Source organism: Cervus canadensis, chromosome 6 (genome assembly GCF_019320065.1).
Source record: "Cervus canadensis isolate Bull #8, Minnesota chromosome 6, ASM1932006v1, whole genome shotgun sequence".
Lineage (NCBI taxonomy): Eukaryota > Metazoa > Chordata > Mammalia > Artiodactyla > Cervidae > Cervus > Cervus canadensis.
This window is the reverse complement of record NC_057391.1, coordinates 57775501-57793373: the sequence shown is the minus strand read 5'-3', so window position 1 is coordinate 57793373 and position 17873 is coordinate 57775501. Positions and strand designations below refer to the sequence as shown.

At 40.2% G+C, this 17873-nt stretch overlaps 1 protein-coding gene across 4 annotated transcripts in view; it reads left to right on the top strand.

Annotated features, from left to right (window-relative positions):
- Window positions 1–7787, top strand: part of SLC12A1 (solute carrier family 12 member 1) — an 89765-nt gene extending 81978 nt beyond the window's left edge. For all 4 annotated transcript variants that reach the window (XM_043472064.1, XM_043472061.1, XM_043472062.1 and 1 more), the window contains exons 25-27: window positions 3455–3590; window positions 5162–5229; window positions 6482–7787. In XM_043472064.1, the coding sequence (XP_043327999.1) occupies window positions 3455–3590; window positions 5162–5229; window positions 6482–6617 (340 nt within the window). In that variant the 3' untranslated portion in view covers window positions 6618–7787. The remainder of the gene's footprint in view (window positions 1–3454; window positions 3591–5161; window positions 5230–6481) is intronic.
- Window positions 7788–17873: the final 10086 nt, after the last annotated feature.

The window sequence follows — 17873 nt, the reverse complement described above, 5'->3', positions numbered from 1 at the left end:
TCAGATAACTGAGATCATGGCATCTGATCCCATCACTTCATGGCAAATAGAAGGTGAAATAGTGTCAGACTTTATTTTGGGGGGTTCCAAAATCACTGCAGATGGTGACTGGACTTACCCCTTGGAAGGAAAGTTATGACCAACCTAGATAGCATATTAAAAAGCAGAGACATTACTTTGCCAACAAGGTCCATCTAGTCAAGGCTATGGTTTTTCCAGTGGTCATGTATGGATGTGAGAGTTGGACTGTGAAGAAAGCTGAGCATCGAAGAATTGATGCTTTTGAACTGTGGTGTTGGAAAAGACTCTTGAGAGTCCCTTGGACTGCAAGGAGATCCAACCAGTCCATCCTAAAGGAGATGAGTCCTGGGTGTTCATTGGAAGGACTGATGCTGAAGCTGAAACTCCAGTACTTTGGCCACTTCATGCGAAGAGTTGACTAATTGGAAAAGACCCTGATGCTGGGAGGGATTGGGGGCAGGAGGAGAAGGGGACGACAGAGGATGAGATGGCTGGATGGCATCACCGACTCGATGGACACGAGTTTGAGTAAACTCTGGGAGATGGTGATGGACAGGGAGGCCTGGCGTGCTGCAATTCATGGGGTCGCAGAGTTGGACACGACTGAGCGACTGAACTGAACTAAAGGGTGAAAGGGAGTAAAAAGCTAAGTTAATGAGAAAACAATTGGGCCAGGGGAAACTGAAAAGCTCTTGTGGTTAAATTTCTTTTTTTATTGTATAGACTGAATTAAAAGTCATAGGCCAAAAAGATAGCAATCATTAAACAGAAATCAAAGAGAAACTGGAAGCAATTAACTAGATAATTTAGCTTAAATATGCTAGTGTGATCACAAAAACAACAAATACATTAATGTGCGAGAAGAAATTTTATATGAATTTTAGGGGAAATTTTTATGCAGTTTAACCTTATTATGAGGAACAAGGATGGGAAAGGCAGGAAAGCTATAAGTAAATTTTTTTAATTGAATTAATTCTCACTTATATTTAAGTCGAATATGACTGAGTGACTGAACTGAACTGAACTGAATACTTAAACTATTCTAGAATCAATTTTAAGATATAATAAGAATGATCATGGGCTTCTCTAGTTTCTCAGTGCTAAAGAATCCGCCTGCCAATGGAGGAGGTTCAAGAGACTCAGGTTTGATCCCTGGGTCAGGAAGATACCCTAGAGAAGGAAATGGCAACCCACTCCAGTATTTTTGCCTGGGAAATCCTATGGACAGAGGAGCCTGGCAGGCTACAGTTCATGGAGTCGCAAAACAGTTGAATACAATTTAGCAACTAAATAACAACTGAAACAATAAGAATGACCAGATTTAATAGAGAATCAAAATAGAAATCTAAAACGACCTTTGGACCACCAAGCTATGAGCCACTCGTTATGGTCAGTGAAATGCTAGATCAAGCTTGCCTGGCTTATGTGCCCAATTTAGCCAATCTGGCTGGCAAAAGGGATAGAATTGTGCTGACCGGCTGATATTGAGGATAGAGTCATTCCCATCCAAACTACAATGGAGAAACATAGTATGGCTGCCTGGGAGGACAAGCAAACAATCTTTATTCCACTTTCCATTTCTTAGGAAACTATTTTTGAAGTGCTCTTTCCAATAAGCACCTGGACTGAGATGCAAATAAAACTCTTATCCCTGATCAAAATAATTGTATGTAAAGCTTAAACAGAGAAACCATCAACTGCTAACCTCAGTCCTGTGGTTGTTGAGTAAAATGAATATCTTGCTTTTACAGGGCACTGCATACTTTTCAGAGCATGGTCATCCAAATCATCATACTAACACTCGCACCAGTCTCACACCAGCTCTGAGCAGCCATTGTTACCCCTGTCAAGGTTATCTAGGTCAAGGAGGACAACGGAAGAATGGGAGCAAGAACCCAGGCTCTTCTCTCCTAGGCCAGCACCTCTGCACTGATGACCACCAAGGTCTCTAAAAGCACAGCAATGTTGGGAGGAATAGCAGATGAAAGTATTGCATGCTTGAAAGAATAATTGGGCATATCAGTCTTATTCCTTCCCAGTCATTGTCTACCATTCTGAATAAGTCAAAGCATCAGAAATCTACTGCATTAAGTATCTCTTCAATCTGTTAACAGCAGCACACTGGTAGGAACAAACTACTCCTTAGTAATCTCTGTACTTTCATCTGCAAGTCCTAAATCAGGAAAACTGATGAGGCCACTGAAATCATTGTGCTAAGTCACTTTAGTCATGTCTGACTCTTTGTGACCCTGTGGATTGAAGCCCTCCAGGCTCCTCTGTCCACGGGATTCTCCAGGCAAGAATACTGGAGTGGGTTGCCATGCCCTCCTCCAGGGGATCTTCCCAATCCAGGGATCAAACCCATGTCTGTTACATCTCTGCCTTGGCAGGCAGGTTCTTTACCACTTGCACCATCTGGGAAACTGAAATCATTGCTTCATGCTTTAATTCCTTAACCTAAAAGCACATTAATCCTAGTTATCATTCATTCCAAAGTTATTAAGCTTTAAGTAAGCCATGATATATAAAACAAAAGGAAACTATTTATATTTGAGATCATCTTATAGTAGCATAGGGAAGACAACTACTCCTATAAATTACGTTTTGTTTTGTGCTATCATGTTAAAAATAAATATTATGAGATTCTTATGACAGACAAGAATGAGATTTTTCAGCAATTTTTAAAATGTTCTACAGTTCTGAGATACTGCTCCTAATTTTCTAGTCAATGATTTTTTCTTAATTGCTCTAAAATGGCCTCAGATTTTAAAATGTTATTGATTTTTGTTCTTTCCTCTAATATGCACCTGAACAATAGCCATTTGAACATCTCAGGCAGCAACATCAGACAGCAGAAGGACAAAGGCAGCATTATTTACGGCAAACATTCAGATTGTTCTATAGCCATTAAACTCACTCACTGTTCTCCAACCTACCCACAGCCTCCTGCCATAAGGCGGGAGCTGCCATGTGGGCTAAAGGTGAGAAGGGCAACCCTATCCACCTCTCAGGGATGCTGGTTCATCTCCTACATTAATTCATGAATATCTCCCATAGGACCTGTAAAATAAGCAAATGGAAACTCATTTATGGGCTAACGTGTCTACGTTAAAACTGTGCCTTTGACTATACTATGTAGAACATGTAATTGCAGAGTAATTACCATCTATGTGTTTGTGTGTTTATATTGAGGATTTAGTAATAATAGCTAGTAGGCTATCAAGGCCTCATACCCCTTAAGGTCTTTCCTCGGGTAGGGAAGCACTATGATAGCCATGGTTTTACTCACAGTCTCCTGCAAAGATAATTCTTAGAAGATTTGCATGACATTCAGCTCTGATTCTGCAGCCAGCATACCTAGTCACACCTGGAGTATCTGTGAAATAATGAGTTAGTTTCCCACTGTGAGCCTCTTTTATAATTCCAATTTCAGCTGGAAAGTCTTTGAAGAAATGATTGAACCATATCGTCTCCATGAAAGCTGCAAAGATTTAACAACTGCTGAGAAATTAAAGAGAGAAACTCCGTGGAAAATTACAGATGCAGAACTGGAAGCAGTCAAGGAAAAGGTAAGGACTTTTCTTCCTTAATCTTTACTTTGCTATCTAACTAGCTGAAAAGGAAAACAGTAGTTGATTTAAAGATCAAGAAGTAATGTATCTATTACAGAATTTCATTTATTCACGATCTAGGGTTTCTGCATATTTCAAGTCCTTTTTCAATCCTGTTATTGAAAGTGAGGATTTAGAAAACTGCTTTCATTTTTTAGTATAAAATCAAGTTTTTTAAGTTGAAAACAGGCTATTGATACATATTGTGAAGTCTTCTTTCCAATTTAACTTTATAGAAAAGGAGACAGACCCATCAGACTAAAATAATTTCAGTCAATACATATGCAAAGTAAATATAGATTGCTCACAGTTTGACACAATAAAGAATTTTAACCTTATAAAATTAGCTATAAAAACTTACATTGGGATCTGAGAAAATCTGTAACTGGAACAATGAATATGCAAGTTGGATCTGGAACATCTTGTAGGATGGATGTGAAATGGTGAGCTTTTCTAGAGAACCCAGCAAGATGGAAGTTACCTGCCTCTGGGTTGAACTGAATGGAGTTGCAACAGTGAGGATGATGAAGAGGGCAAGGACAGAAGACTAAGGCAGAAGGACTACCATCTGAATTAGATTAGACATTCAAAGAAAAGGGCCTCAAGAAGCTCTAAATTACAAAATTTAAATAAGCCATATTAGGAGCTGAAGTTGGAACAGATTAGAGCAGGAGATATTAAAAGCCTTTCAAATTTAGTAGAAAAAATACTGAGCTAAGAATCATAAACTTTGAGCGACAAAGTGCCTGGTTCTAACAAAAGCTTTTCATATAATTGAACAAATCACTTATCTAAGCCTTGGCTTCTGAACCAGTGAAATGTAATAATAAATATTACTCTCATCACTGCAAAATAGTTAATGTAGTTATTTTTCCAAATGAGTCTTTTGGTGACTCTTTCATTGAAACCAGTCTCCCGTGCTGGTAAAAATCAAAGAGTTTAAAGAAAGATTAGACTAGGGTATAATCTATGTTCTTAGCATACCAAATTAGTATCATGATTAGGTTAGGTTTCTTCCACTGCAAACCTGTTCCCCAGCACTGGCCATTCTCATCTTTTTACTGTTATCCATGTTGCTTGCTTGTCTTTTTCTTCTAGAATTTAATAAGCCACTATACTTCAATGGGGTTTCCCAGGTGGCTCAGTGGCAAAGAATCCACCTGCAAAGCAGGAGACACGGGTTCAATCCCTGGGTCGGGAAGATCCCTTGGAGAAGGAAATGGCAACCCACTCCAGAATTCTTGCCTGGGAAATCCCATGAACAGAGGAGCCTGGCATGCTGCAGTCCATGGGGTCACAAAGAGTTGGACATGACTTAGCAACTTAACAACATAGCACAATGGTCTTATTCTTTATATTTATAATATTTTCCATGAGTTTCTAAAACACTGTAGGTTTCCAAACCTGAACGAAAAGGTGTTTTTTTTTAATGAGGCTTTCCTACTTGTCTATAATTAGAGGAAAAAAGATAAATTCTCATTCATAATTCTGGGAAACTGCCCTCAACAAAATCTGAATGTTGTCCACAGAGTTACCGCCAAGTTCGACTGAACGAACTCTTACAGGAGCACTCAAGAGCTGCTAATCTCATAGTCCTGTAAGTATCATTGCAGACATTTAAGACTGTTACAGAGAAATCTCAGGTACGTGGGTTAATCAACATAAAAGCTCAAAACTATTCAGGTGGAAAGTTAAATTTGGAACATGTGGGAAAATAAATACCATTCTAAGAAATTGGGGCCCACGGGCTTTAGAGGGCTCCATATGGACTTTGCTCCAGACATGTCCCACCGAAAGGGCCTCGACACATGCCCACCTAGAACCCTTATTTTCTGTCTAGACCTCACTCTAGGAACCTGACCCTGGAATTCCCTGCCAATTAAGCCCAGAGTTGGCCAAGGTTCACAGGCCCCTTCCCTAGATAGCTGCTCCTGAGGTGTGGAGTCCCTGGCATGTTCTCAAGGCTCCTTACCATGTGGGAAGAGGCCAGGGCAGGAGAAAAAAGAGTGAGCTTTTCCATTTCCACTCTTTGTCCTCCACCCCACAAATATTAGGGGTATACCTGCTGGAAATATGAATGCTTATCTAGAGATTCATTGCTAAACATGAAAGCCAGCAATTTCACATTTATACCTCATTATCTAACTCCTAGGTACAAGGGTAAGTATGTCTTCAAGCAAGGTCTACACTGGAAGACTATTCATCTAAGAGATAGACTGGTCTCCTGAGTTGAGTGATAGAGCCCAAGTAGCTATTTCTCCCAAATATAATAAGAGCTTTAAACTATTAGGAAAAATCATTTTCCCCTCAGAAAAACGGGGAAAGGTATTGGTTGATCACATTTTCTATTTAAAGAGTGAAAATCTGTTTATGCTTTGCCTCTATTCTAATGGGCTTCCCTGGTGGCTCAGATGGTAAAGAATCTGCCTGCAATGCAGGAGACCCAGGTTTGATCCCTGAATCGGGAATATCCCCTGGAGAAGGGAATGGCAACCCACTACAGTATTCTTGCCTGAAGAATTCCATGGACAGAGGAGTATAGCAGGCTACAGTCCACAGGGTGGCAAAGAGTCAGACATGACTGAGCGACTAACACTTTCACTTTTCACTTCCACACTTTCTATTCTAGTACAGTGTCCAAGTCTATGTTTCTGGTTTGTAAATAATTGTATTATCTGAGAAATATCTCAGTTTAACATCTATATTCAAAATAATTTCAGTGCTTTCATTTTGTGGAGGAGGCATATATAAGGTTTAGGCTACTTGTTATTATATAGCTCAGATAGCTAATGATGATCTGTTGGTACTAATTGTCATGTTTGTTCTTTACTTTTCTTCCATGCTGTCAGGAGCCTTCCAGTGGCAAGAAAAGGATCTATATCAGATTGGTTGTACATGGCTTGGTTGGAAATCCTCACGAAGAACCTCCCTCCTGTCTTACTAGTTAGAGGAAATCACAAAAATGTCCTGACATTTTACTCTTAAAAGATCTTTATCCTTAAAGGATTAGAACACATTTTAATTTAATGGATGAATAATTAGGAAACAAGTTCCAGTACCTTATGTTGTAAATGTGATCTATGGATATTCAAACCTAGAAGACTATCCTATAGGCTTCCAAGTAAATTCTGCCATTTTCAAATTATTACTTAATGGGAACTATTTTCTTTTTATCAGTTTAAGGGGGTGTCAAAGCCAATGCTACCCCTAGAAAAACATCTTGTCAATGCTATTTAAAAACATGAAAATTAAGCAAACATATGCTGGCTTATTATGCCCATGAAAACTCGATTAATTGTAAGCTTTTCCAGGCACACCTAACCTTTGGTTTGCTTCTAGGGCCTGGTAGTGGCCTCAGCCCCACAGCAGTTTCTCATTAAACGCTTATTGACAGACGGATATAGTAACCATGGGTGGTTATCAAAGGAAAAGACCAATTGGGCAGGAAACATGATTATACTTGGTCTTCTGAGAAGCTTACATTCACAAAGAAGATTTGAAAATCAATAGCTAAAAACTTTAAGAGGTAACCTGAGTCTCCACAGTGTTTAAAACAGTAACCTAAGTAAGGTAATTTAATATAACAGATTATATACTGAGAGTGATCTGAGCAATTGCTGATAACATACAGCTTCAATTTGGGGCTGACTGAAAAATATATTAGCTGAAAGAGGAAGCAAAATATATTCTGATTAAAATGCCATATATTCTGTTCTTAATATATAAATTTTAATTGCTTTCCCTACTAAATATTTAGACATTTTATTACTTTGAATATTTTTTTCTAATTAAGTGGTTAGCATAGATGAAGTCTTCATAGATATCTAATTGGAAACCAAACATCACACATTTTCAAACTGTTATAAAGAAATATATCCTGAATCATATTTTTAGTTACTTTATATTAATGATTGTAGAGAGTTAAAAGATAATTAAAATTTGATGTAGAAAAATTTGCAAATTTGGAATATATAAGTATTGATTTTTTTTCATTTGTTAGTACTCATACAATACTTAATCACATTAAAAACTACCAAAATTGTTTTCTGATGGACGTGTTGATTATTTTTCCCTGACATATTGTGACTGTTTATTGTAACTGATAAAAAATATGAGGGGGAAAAAGTCAACCTGAAATAAAAGCACTCAAATTCATTTTCTCTGGTCTTGTTTTTTCCTTTCAGTCACTAAAATCACACTGCAATGGTGTTATCAGATGTGAGCCTGAAAATTTTAATCAGTTGCCTCACTCATTTGTAGGTTGTTTAAAGTTGGGATTCAAGATCAGGATTTCGAGTCAGACTCTGGCCTCAGAAGGATGACTAGGGAGGGAAAAGGGAAATAGCAAAGCGTAAGAAGCAGGATATCTGTATTCCGAATCTGACACCATTGGACTTAACTCAGGCCTGAGTTAACCCTCTCTCTTGAGTCTTCTGTACCTGAAATTCAAATGGTTAGATGCTATCCTGGTGACCAGGACAAGGAGCACCCAGCTCTTCATCTGGGCCCTGACACTTCTCAGAAACACTTGAGAGGGTCTCTGGAAACAGTGAGAAGTCATGTGACTCCTATAACAGGAAATTCTGGTTCTTGTTTCTTGGAGAAGCTGTTGCATGTTAGGTCCCCTAGGAAACAAAGTTTAGCATGGAGCATGTTTATTAAGGAGTGCTGTTGGGCACTGTTTATAATAGCCAGGACATGGAAGCAACCTAGATGCCCATCAGCAGATGAATGGATAAGGAAGCTGTGGTACATATACACCATGGAATATTACTCAGCCGTTAAAAAGAATTCATTTGAATCAGTCCTAATGAGATGGATGAAACTGGAGCCCCTTATACAGAGTGAAGTAAGCCAGAAAGATAAAGAACATTACAGCATACTAACACATATATATGGAATCTAGAAAGATGGTAATGATAACCCTATATGCAAAACAGAAAAAGAGACACAGAAATACAGAACAGACTTTTGAACTCTGTGGGAGAATGTGAGGGTGGGATGTTTCAAAAGAACAGCATGTATACTATCTATGGTGAAACAGATCACCAGCCCAGGTGGGATGCATGAGACAAGTGCTCGGGCCTGGTGCACTGGGAAGACCCAGAGGAATCGGGTGGAGAGGGAGGTGGGAGGGGGGATCGGGATGGGGAATACGTGTAAATCTATGGCTGATTCATATCAATGTATGACAAAACCCACTGAAATGTTGTCAAGTAATTAGCCTCCAACTAATAAAAAAAAAAAAAAAAAAAAGGAGTGCTGTTGGAAGGAAGGAGGAGAAAGCAGGAAGGATTAGGGAAAGGTGAGCTGAAATGCAGTCCCAAGGACAGCCTCAGTGACCCCACAGGGAGCTCTGGAGACAGGTGCATTCAGAGTAGTCCCAAGGACGTCTGAGAGGGCCAGACCTTTATACTCCCACATACATCAGTCACATACATCAGTCACTGAAGGTGGGTGGCCCTAGGAAGGGGTATGAACCTAGAAGTGGCAAGTCTCTGCAGCTGAGCCATCCCAAAGGGCTGGACAGTTGAAGTCTGTCTGCTGACAGCACTCCCAGATGCTGAGACAATAAGGCCTTTATTAAACAGGGTCTGAGTGGGGCATCACCATGCTGACTGCAGGGGTCAAATAAAGTAGTGATTAAAAAAAACCACTCAGATTGGCCTAAGTTCAAATCTCAGTCTCACCATTTACTACTTGTATTACCTTAAACTAGTTATTTAATTTTTTGAAGGTTATTGATAAGATAGTGACTGAAGGGATAACAAAGGAGAAATTAATGAAGGAGGAGAACATGGACTGAGAGAAAACGGGATGGGTGATCCTGAGGTCAAGAGCAGGGAAACAGGTTAGGGTAGCAGAAAATTGAAAAGATGGGAGTATGGTCAGCTGCCAGCGGGTTTCTGTAGCCCTCAGTGTCCTGTCCTTGTCCTTTGATTTATCCAACTCTATTTGCCCAACCTCCTATAATCTCTTTGTTCACAATCGGGTTTCTGAGCAAGAAGAAGGTACACATTCATGTTCATTGATGTCCAACTTCCTCTGTCCCCTCATTTTATACATGTGTCTCATCAGCTTCCCTACACTTTCCTCACAATGACTTTTCAAAATCTTCACCACTTTGTCAGTTGATGACCTTGCCACCATCCTACAACATAGCCAGGTACCCATAGATATAAAACTTAAGAATATAAGGAGGAACATACCGGGAACATTGTCTTACAATGCCCTTAATACTCAATTTTAGAACTTTCAGTGGAAGGCTTTAAAAAAGATTATAGATTCCTGAGGGCAATCATAGGCCTACTAAATTAGAATCTCTAGGAGAGGGACCAAGGAATCTGTATATTTTGATGATCCACAAGATTTTGGAACTTCTGCTTTAAGCAGACTTCCCTATTACTGTGATGTGACTCCCACTACGGACTGATGCCTCCCAAATTTATATTTCTTTCTTTTTTAAAAAAGATTTTTGATATGGACCACTTTTAAAGTCTTTATTGAATTTGTTACAATATTGCTTCTGTTTTATGTTTTGTTTTTTTAGCTATGAGGTGGGGATCTTAGCTCCCTGACCAGGGATAGAATCCACACCTCCTGCATTGGAAGGCAAACTCTTAAGCACTGGGCCACCAGCAAAGACCTCTAAATGTATATCTCTAACTCAGAGCTTCCCTAAGTCTCAGATCCAAATATTCAATCACTAATTTGCATGGTTATTTCTCTTTGTATTTGGGTGGGGCAAAAAGTTTGTTCGGGTTTTTCTATAACATGGAAAAACTCAAATGATCTTTTTGGCCAACCCAGTACATCCTGCACTGTAAATGCAGAATGACCAGACTTCTGTTAAACCCAACAAAACAAAACACAACTAGAGCAAAGGCGTCTATTTCTCTTTCTCCATCGGCTATCAGATCCTCTCTGAAATGACCAAAGAAACACACAAATAGGAAAGTTCTGCATCATAGCAGGAACCCAAGAAAGGAAGCCATGTACATTGTACATTTTTAGAAACACAATCAAGCTTGAGTTTGACATGAGATCGATGGAAGCTAGAAAAGGTCAGCTTGCAACCAATGCTCCTGAGAAAAACTCAGTGTCACAGGAAATAATTGCAAGAGACCCTGGGAGGATTCCACTAACCCCTCCCTGCATGTGAAGAGGTAAGAAGCTGAAGATAGGAGAGACAGAGTGGAGCACTGGGATGAATACCAAGAAGGGCTGTTGGGAGAAGCCACAAGGTGTATCTGGTGAGCACTCACAGCAGATATGGGTGTTGCAGGAGAGAATCTCATAGGTGTCCTTGAAAACCACCAGAAAGATATGTGCCAGCCATAGAGGCTGAGCCAGAGACAAAATCAGCCCTCAGTGCACAACTTCTCGTAACACAGAGAAGAAAACTCAGATGGGTAATCCTGTCCTTGGGTCTCGCTGTTGTTAGGATGCTGGGCTCCTAAACTGGCACTGCAAGATGATAGCAATGAGATCTTTAGCTAAAGTTAAATAGGAGGATTGTAATGATAATCAGGTGGTGAGGTGGAGATCACTGTGTCCATCACAGAAGATCGGCACATCTGCTTATTGTCACACTGAGCATCTACAGGCTCCTTGCTGGCTCCCACAATTCACCTGGAGCCAGTCCACCTAGATATTTCCATTTTCTTCCGCAGAGATGCTGGGGACACACTGACATAAGGATGAAATCTGTCTGATTCCCAAGTGGAGAACAGAATGTTTATAAAAACAAACTACATATTAGATAACTCAGTAAATTCTAAAATGTATAAATAGGAAATATTGTACTTTTATCACAATAAATAAATAAAACTAATCATACCTACAAATATATAAACAACATCAAAAACCCTACTGCAAAAATAAAATTCTAATTATTTCAGGTCAAAAAAGAAAGAAATAGGGCTTCCCTCATGGCTCAACGGTAAAGAATCCACTTGCCAGTGCAGGAGACACAGGTTCAATCCCTGATCCGGGAAGATCCCGCATGCTGTGGAGCAGCTAAGCCTGGGCACCACAGCTACTGGGCCTGTGCCCTAGAGCCCGGGAGCCACAGCTATGGAAGCCTGCAGGCCCAGAGCCTGTGCTTCACAAGAGAAGCCACAACAGTCAGAAGCCCAAGCACCACAACTCGAAATTAGCCCCCAGTTGCTGCAGCTGGAGAAAGCCCAAGCAGCAATGAAAACCCAGCAGAGCCAAAAATAAATAAATCGGCAAAATTTTAAAAAAGAAAGGAATAACACATTTGACTATTTAGCAAAAATGACATTGAGAATTCCACATAACAAAATGTATTTTATGCTGATAAAGCAGGCTTGGAGGTAGATTTACATCCATAAATGGATTTATCAATAAATAAGGAAAATGAAAATTAATGATCCACTCAAGAATTTAGAAACTGTACGAAGTAATTAAAGGAAAGCATGAAGAAGACATTAAGGAAGAAAAGCAGGGAAGTAACATTAAAAGCTGAGGTTCTGGAGTCAGAAAGAGAGGAGCTGAGTCTGTTTTCCCTCTTACTAGTGGAAGGCTTATCACCTGGCCTCCTGAAGAACCATTTTCTCCTATGTAACATGAGCATTATTAAAAGATCTGCCTTTGAGAGTTGTTACAAGAAAACGAGACCTTGTGTACTAAAAGCTGAGTACTTTGTGATAAATACTTAACTGTTCGACATTATTTTTTTAGAACAGACAAAAACAGCACTTGATAAGCTCAAGTGCTGTTTGTTGCTATTGCTAAAAGAAAAAAAGAAGGAAAGTCAAAGGATAAAATTTAAATACACAAATTTACAAATGACCAAGGAACTATGGGTACAACTTGGGAGAATGTCCTTTAAATCTCTATCCTGGTAAATTATTAAATTCCAACAAAATATATCAATTATTAGTAAAATACAAATTCCCAAAAGTGATGTATCATGTTTTAATGTCTATTTGTAACTGCATAGAATACCTCTAGAAAAATGCATAAGAAACCAGTTAAGGGTTGAATCTGGAGAGGAAAACAAGATTAATGAAGGACAGCTGTGAAAAAGATTTGCTTTTTTTACTATATACCAATAATAATTATGCAAAAACAATATTTTAAAAATAAAATATGTGAATAAACAAGTTACTAGCTTGTTAGTCTGTGTTTGGTTATTAATTCATGTTTGAAGTGACATATATTGTGAAGGTCATATGAAATAAACTTTTAAAAGTTTTATAAAGTACTAAAAAATATGAGATATTATACTATTATATTTTGTTGCACTTATTTATAACATAAGTAGCTAAAATATCACTGTAGAAGAAGTTGATTCCACCACACAGCCACTGATAAGTTTAATTTTGTTCCATTTGGGTTTTGTTTTTTTTTTTAAGAATTTGTTTTGCTAACTTATGACTCTCTCCTGGGTAGGAAAAGTAGTAGAGAAGAGAAATGTTGAATTGAATTTACCACTACTGCCTTGCATATTTTATTTGCTGAGGCTCAGGAATGGACAAATATAATTTTAATAGGTTCTGGAGTTTTATTTCCTGAGCAGAATAAAACTCAGAATTGATATTATGCATAGTAGGATGGGGTAATTATAATAATGTGATTAAGTTTGTATGAACCCATGCATTGCAAGTGCAGTATGCTTTTACCCTTTCAAATACAAAATCCAAATAGGCTGCTGTATTAGTTTTCTGTTGCTGCATAATAAATTATCACAAATATATCAGCATAAAACAATACCCATTTATTATCTCACAGTTTCTATGGTTGAGAGTACAGGCACAGCTTAACTGGGTTTTCTGCTCAGGGTTTCACAACTCTGCGGTCAAGGTGTTGGCCAGGGCTGTGTTTTCTTTTTAATTAATTTTTGGTTGTGATGGGTCTTCGTTGCTGCATGCAGGCTTTCTCTAGTTGTGCTGAGTGGGGGCAACTCTTCACTGCGGTGTGCAGGCTTCTTGCCATGGCTTCCCTTGTTGCAAAGCACAGGTTCTAGGCACTTCAGCATCAGTAGTTGTGGCATGCGGGCTCAGTAGTTTTGACTTGTGGGCTCTAAAGCAAGGGCTTGGTAGTTGTTGTGCACAGACTTTGTTGCTCCATGACATGTGGGATCTCCCTAGACCAAGGATTGAACCCATGTCTCCTGCATTGGCAGGTGGATTCTTATCCACTGTACCACCAGGCAAGTTCAGGGCTTTGTTCTTATCTGAGGCTCAGGGTCCTCTTCCAAGCTTATGCATTTGCTGGTCAAATTCATTTTCTTGCTGCTATAGAACTCATGGTAGTTTGCTTCTTGAAGGCCAACAGGAGAGGAAACCTCTTACCTCTTGGTCATCTTTCAAAGGGCTTGCCTGCTTAAGTCAGCCCCACCTGGGTCAATCTTCCTTCTAAATTGAAGTTAACTGATCACAAGGCTCTAATTACATAATCAAAGTCCCTTCACTTTGCCAAACACGTAGGTAACCTAGTCATTGGAGTGGCCATCCCATCATACTCATAAGTCGAGCTCAGATTCAAGGCGAGGAGATTTCACAGGATATGAGCATGGAAGGGGCCACCTTACAATTCCAATGACCACAAATGCTATCTCACATGTCTGAAGAATATATATCAGCTACTAAGACCCAAGCTTGGAATCAGATAAGTTAAAAATGGCCTGTGAAGTATCCAAATAAACAAGCAGTAACTAGCAAAAAAAGACAGGAGGGATGGTGCAGCAAAACATCAAAAATGTTTTTTAAAAGAACATACAAGCCTCAAAAACACAGCAGTTTGAGGCTGTAAGTGTAGGAGGCACAGAATCCAGGTACTTCACTAGAGCCTGAGGACATCATCACTTGGTGGGAAGACAGCCTAATGCCTGACAAGTTCAGTTTTGTTTTATGCACTCTGGTTAAGAAAGCAGGAATGTTTACAGTTCAGCCTCAGAAAATTTTCCCTTCATGTAATTGACATTGAAGGATGGCTAAGCTTCAGTTACCTGGAAAATTAATTTACATGGAATGACTGCAGTGAAGCAGGGTGTATGGAGCTCTTGGGTGAAACTTAAAGAGTGTATTTTCAATTTGGGTGGTTCAAGATGAGGAGTGCAGAAGAACTCAGAAGCTGAGGCCAGGGTCCAGGTTATGAGTGCCATCACTTCAGAGAAAGGGACAAGCAGTGAAGCCTGGAGCAAGGAGCTGAGGCTATCCATCTCAGCCTGGAAGATATCTCGGCATAGGGTTGTTCAGGGTCAAAGCTAGGCAGTTAGAGAAAGGCACGGTAACTGCCGAGCTGTGGACTCGGCTGCAGAACCCTGGGGGCCAAAGCCAGGGTTCTGCTCTTATGCAGCCATCTCCCCAAAGCTGGTGGCTTTCCTCAGTTTCCAAGTTCAGTTCAGCTGCTCTTTCGGAGGCCCAAGAGATGAGAAAAAGGAGAGATTTCACCTGCAGGCTTTCCTGTTGTTATTTCCAAAGCAGTTACACACTTAAATTTTCTAATTTTCCTGTTGTACTTCTCCCAACAAAGAAGTGGTAGAAACTTCTCAGGGAAGGTGAGAAGCTCAGAGAAGTAAGCAATAACATGTCTTGAAAGATATTAAACTAATGCAACCAGCATGTTGGAGAGATATGATTACCAGTTCTATAATTTCCTAATGTTCACAGGAACATTTTCAAAATGAGTTCTATTTTTTAAAATATTACTCGTGCACCTTGGAGGTGATGTGTCCCAAACTGATCTTCCTTCCCAAAGATGCTCTTTTAGCACTTTCCCAAATATCAGTAAATGGAAACCCCATCCTTGTCATAAATCTTGTAGTCATCCTTGACTTCTCTCTCTTACTTCACATCTGACCCACCAGCAAATTTTACAGACTTCAGAGTACATCCAGAATCAAACCATTTCTCATCATTCCCACTGCCACCTCCTGTTCTGCACTACTTCCATCATCTCTTACCTGGATCACGGAGTAACCTCCCGCATGGTCTTCCTGCCTCAGGCCTTGATCCTCTTCTGTCTCGTATCAGAATAGCAGCCCAGGCAATCCTGTTCAATGAAATAGGGGATATCACTCCTCTTACCAAAATATTCCAATGGTTTCCCATTTCACTCACTGGAAAAGCCACTGTCCTTACAAAAGCTTCTAAGGCCCTACAACGGCAGCCCTCAGTCCCTGCCTCCGTAACCTCATCTTCTATAATGTCTCTCCTCCCATCACTCTGTTTAGACCACACCAGCCTTCTTACAGGTGAGTTTGCACCTCAGGACCTGAGTGCTTGCTGTGATCTCTGCCTAGAATGCCTTTCTCCCAAATGCCACTTCCTTCAAGGTTGGTTAAATGGCCTCCACCCCCAATCCCACACCTGTGTGCATGCTCAGTCGTGTCTGACTCTTTGCAACCCCATGTGCTATGACCTACCAGACTCCTCTGCCCATGGGATTATCCCAGGAAGAGTACTGGAATGGGTTGCCATTTCCTCTTCCGGAGGATCTTCCCAACCCAGAGATTGAACCCATGTCTTCGGTGTCTCCGGCATTGGCAGGCGGGTTCTTTACCACTGAGCCACTGGGGAATCCTATACCTGGCAGATAGCATATTCTCACTGAGGCCTTCCTTGGGCACTTTCTCTAAACTGCAAGCCTACATTCCACATCTCACTCTTGTGCTTTGCTATTCTCTTTAACATTCAGCACAATTTATTTTAATTGCTTCTTCTATTTACTGTCAGACTAGTTTTTGTCTGGTCTGTTCTCTGCTCTGTCCTCAAAGTCTAGACCAGTGCCTAGCAAATTGAATATATTCAGAAAGATTTGTTGGAAGGGTGAATGGATGCAAGCACTGAGGGGAATAGGAAGTATTCCCCAGCCACCTCTTTGGAGGTCTGATTTTCAACTCACTGTGGAGCTAAACCCACCAAGCTCAGCCCTATCCCATGCCAGCCATGTACCGCATTCCACACCCTCCACTGTGTGTCTCTGAATATGTGGGTCCTGCTGCCTAGAATGTCTCTCCTTGTTTATCTCACTGTTATTTTTATCCTCATTTATTTCACTACCAATGAGTTTGCTGACCATCTGGTATTGTTTCTTTGGTCAATTCAACCAAAATGTGCCAGGCTCTAAAGATATGCAGACACACTGTTCTAAGCTCTTAAACTAACCATCTTCTCTGGTCTCAAAAAGTTTATGGTATAGAAGAGACAAGCAAACAAGCATACAAAATAATTATGGATTATGAGAAATACTGTGAAGGAAATAAAGAGAAAAGCATGACAGAGACTAACAGAAAGGGCAGTACTTACACAGGGTATTTAGGGAGGGAGGGCATCTATGAAAATAGATTTAAGGATGAGATGATGATGACAAGTGCTGAACTTTTGTGACCCCCTCGGATCCTAGAAAACAATGATGATTAAGAAATCTCAATATTTTCTTCTCCAAATTCCCCATCCTTTTGTGTTTTAGAAAATGACTAACTGTAATGAGCCATTACTCCCCACAAAGCTTAGATAAGGCTTGCTGTCCACTCTTTCTCATGACTCTCATAAGATTTGTAAATGGCTCCCATTTTTGCTGACAAGGCCTAACCCAGACCATTCCCCTTTTGTTGACACAGTCAGAGATCTCTAACTTTCTTGTCTCAGGAATAATTAGCCAAGATTAGAATTATTTGTTCCCCTGAAACCAGCTAAACATTTTCTGTTTCACTGAAGCTTCCTTTGATTGAAAAAAAAACAATCCCAACTATAAATGACTCCACCTGTAATTTGTCTGCTCCTCCCTATAAAATCTGGAGAAGGCAATGGCACCCCACTCCAGTACTCTTGCCTGGAAAATGCCATGGACAGAGGAGCCTGGTAGGCTGCAGTCCATGGGATCGCTAAGAGTCGGACATGACTGAGCAACTTTACTTTCACGTTTCACTTTCGTGCATTGGAGAAGGAAATGGCAACCCACTCCAGTGTTCTTGCCTGGAGAATCCCAGGGACGGGGGAGCCTGGTCGGCTGCCTTCTATGGGGTCGCACAGAGTCGGACACGACTGAAGTGACTTAGCAGCAGCAGCAGCCCTATAAAATCTAGTGCAATCCCCCTGCTGAGACATGCTGCAGTAGGCTAAATAAGGGCCCTACAAGGTATTCATGTCCTAATCCCTGAAATCTATGTATATCTTACCTTTGACAGAAAAAGGGCTTTTGCAAAAGTTGTTAATGAGCTTGAGTGAGACAGTGATCCGGATTATCTGGTTGGACCCTAAGTAGAAT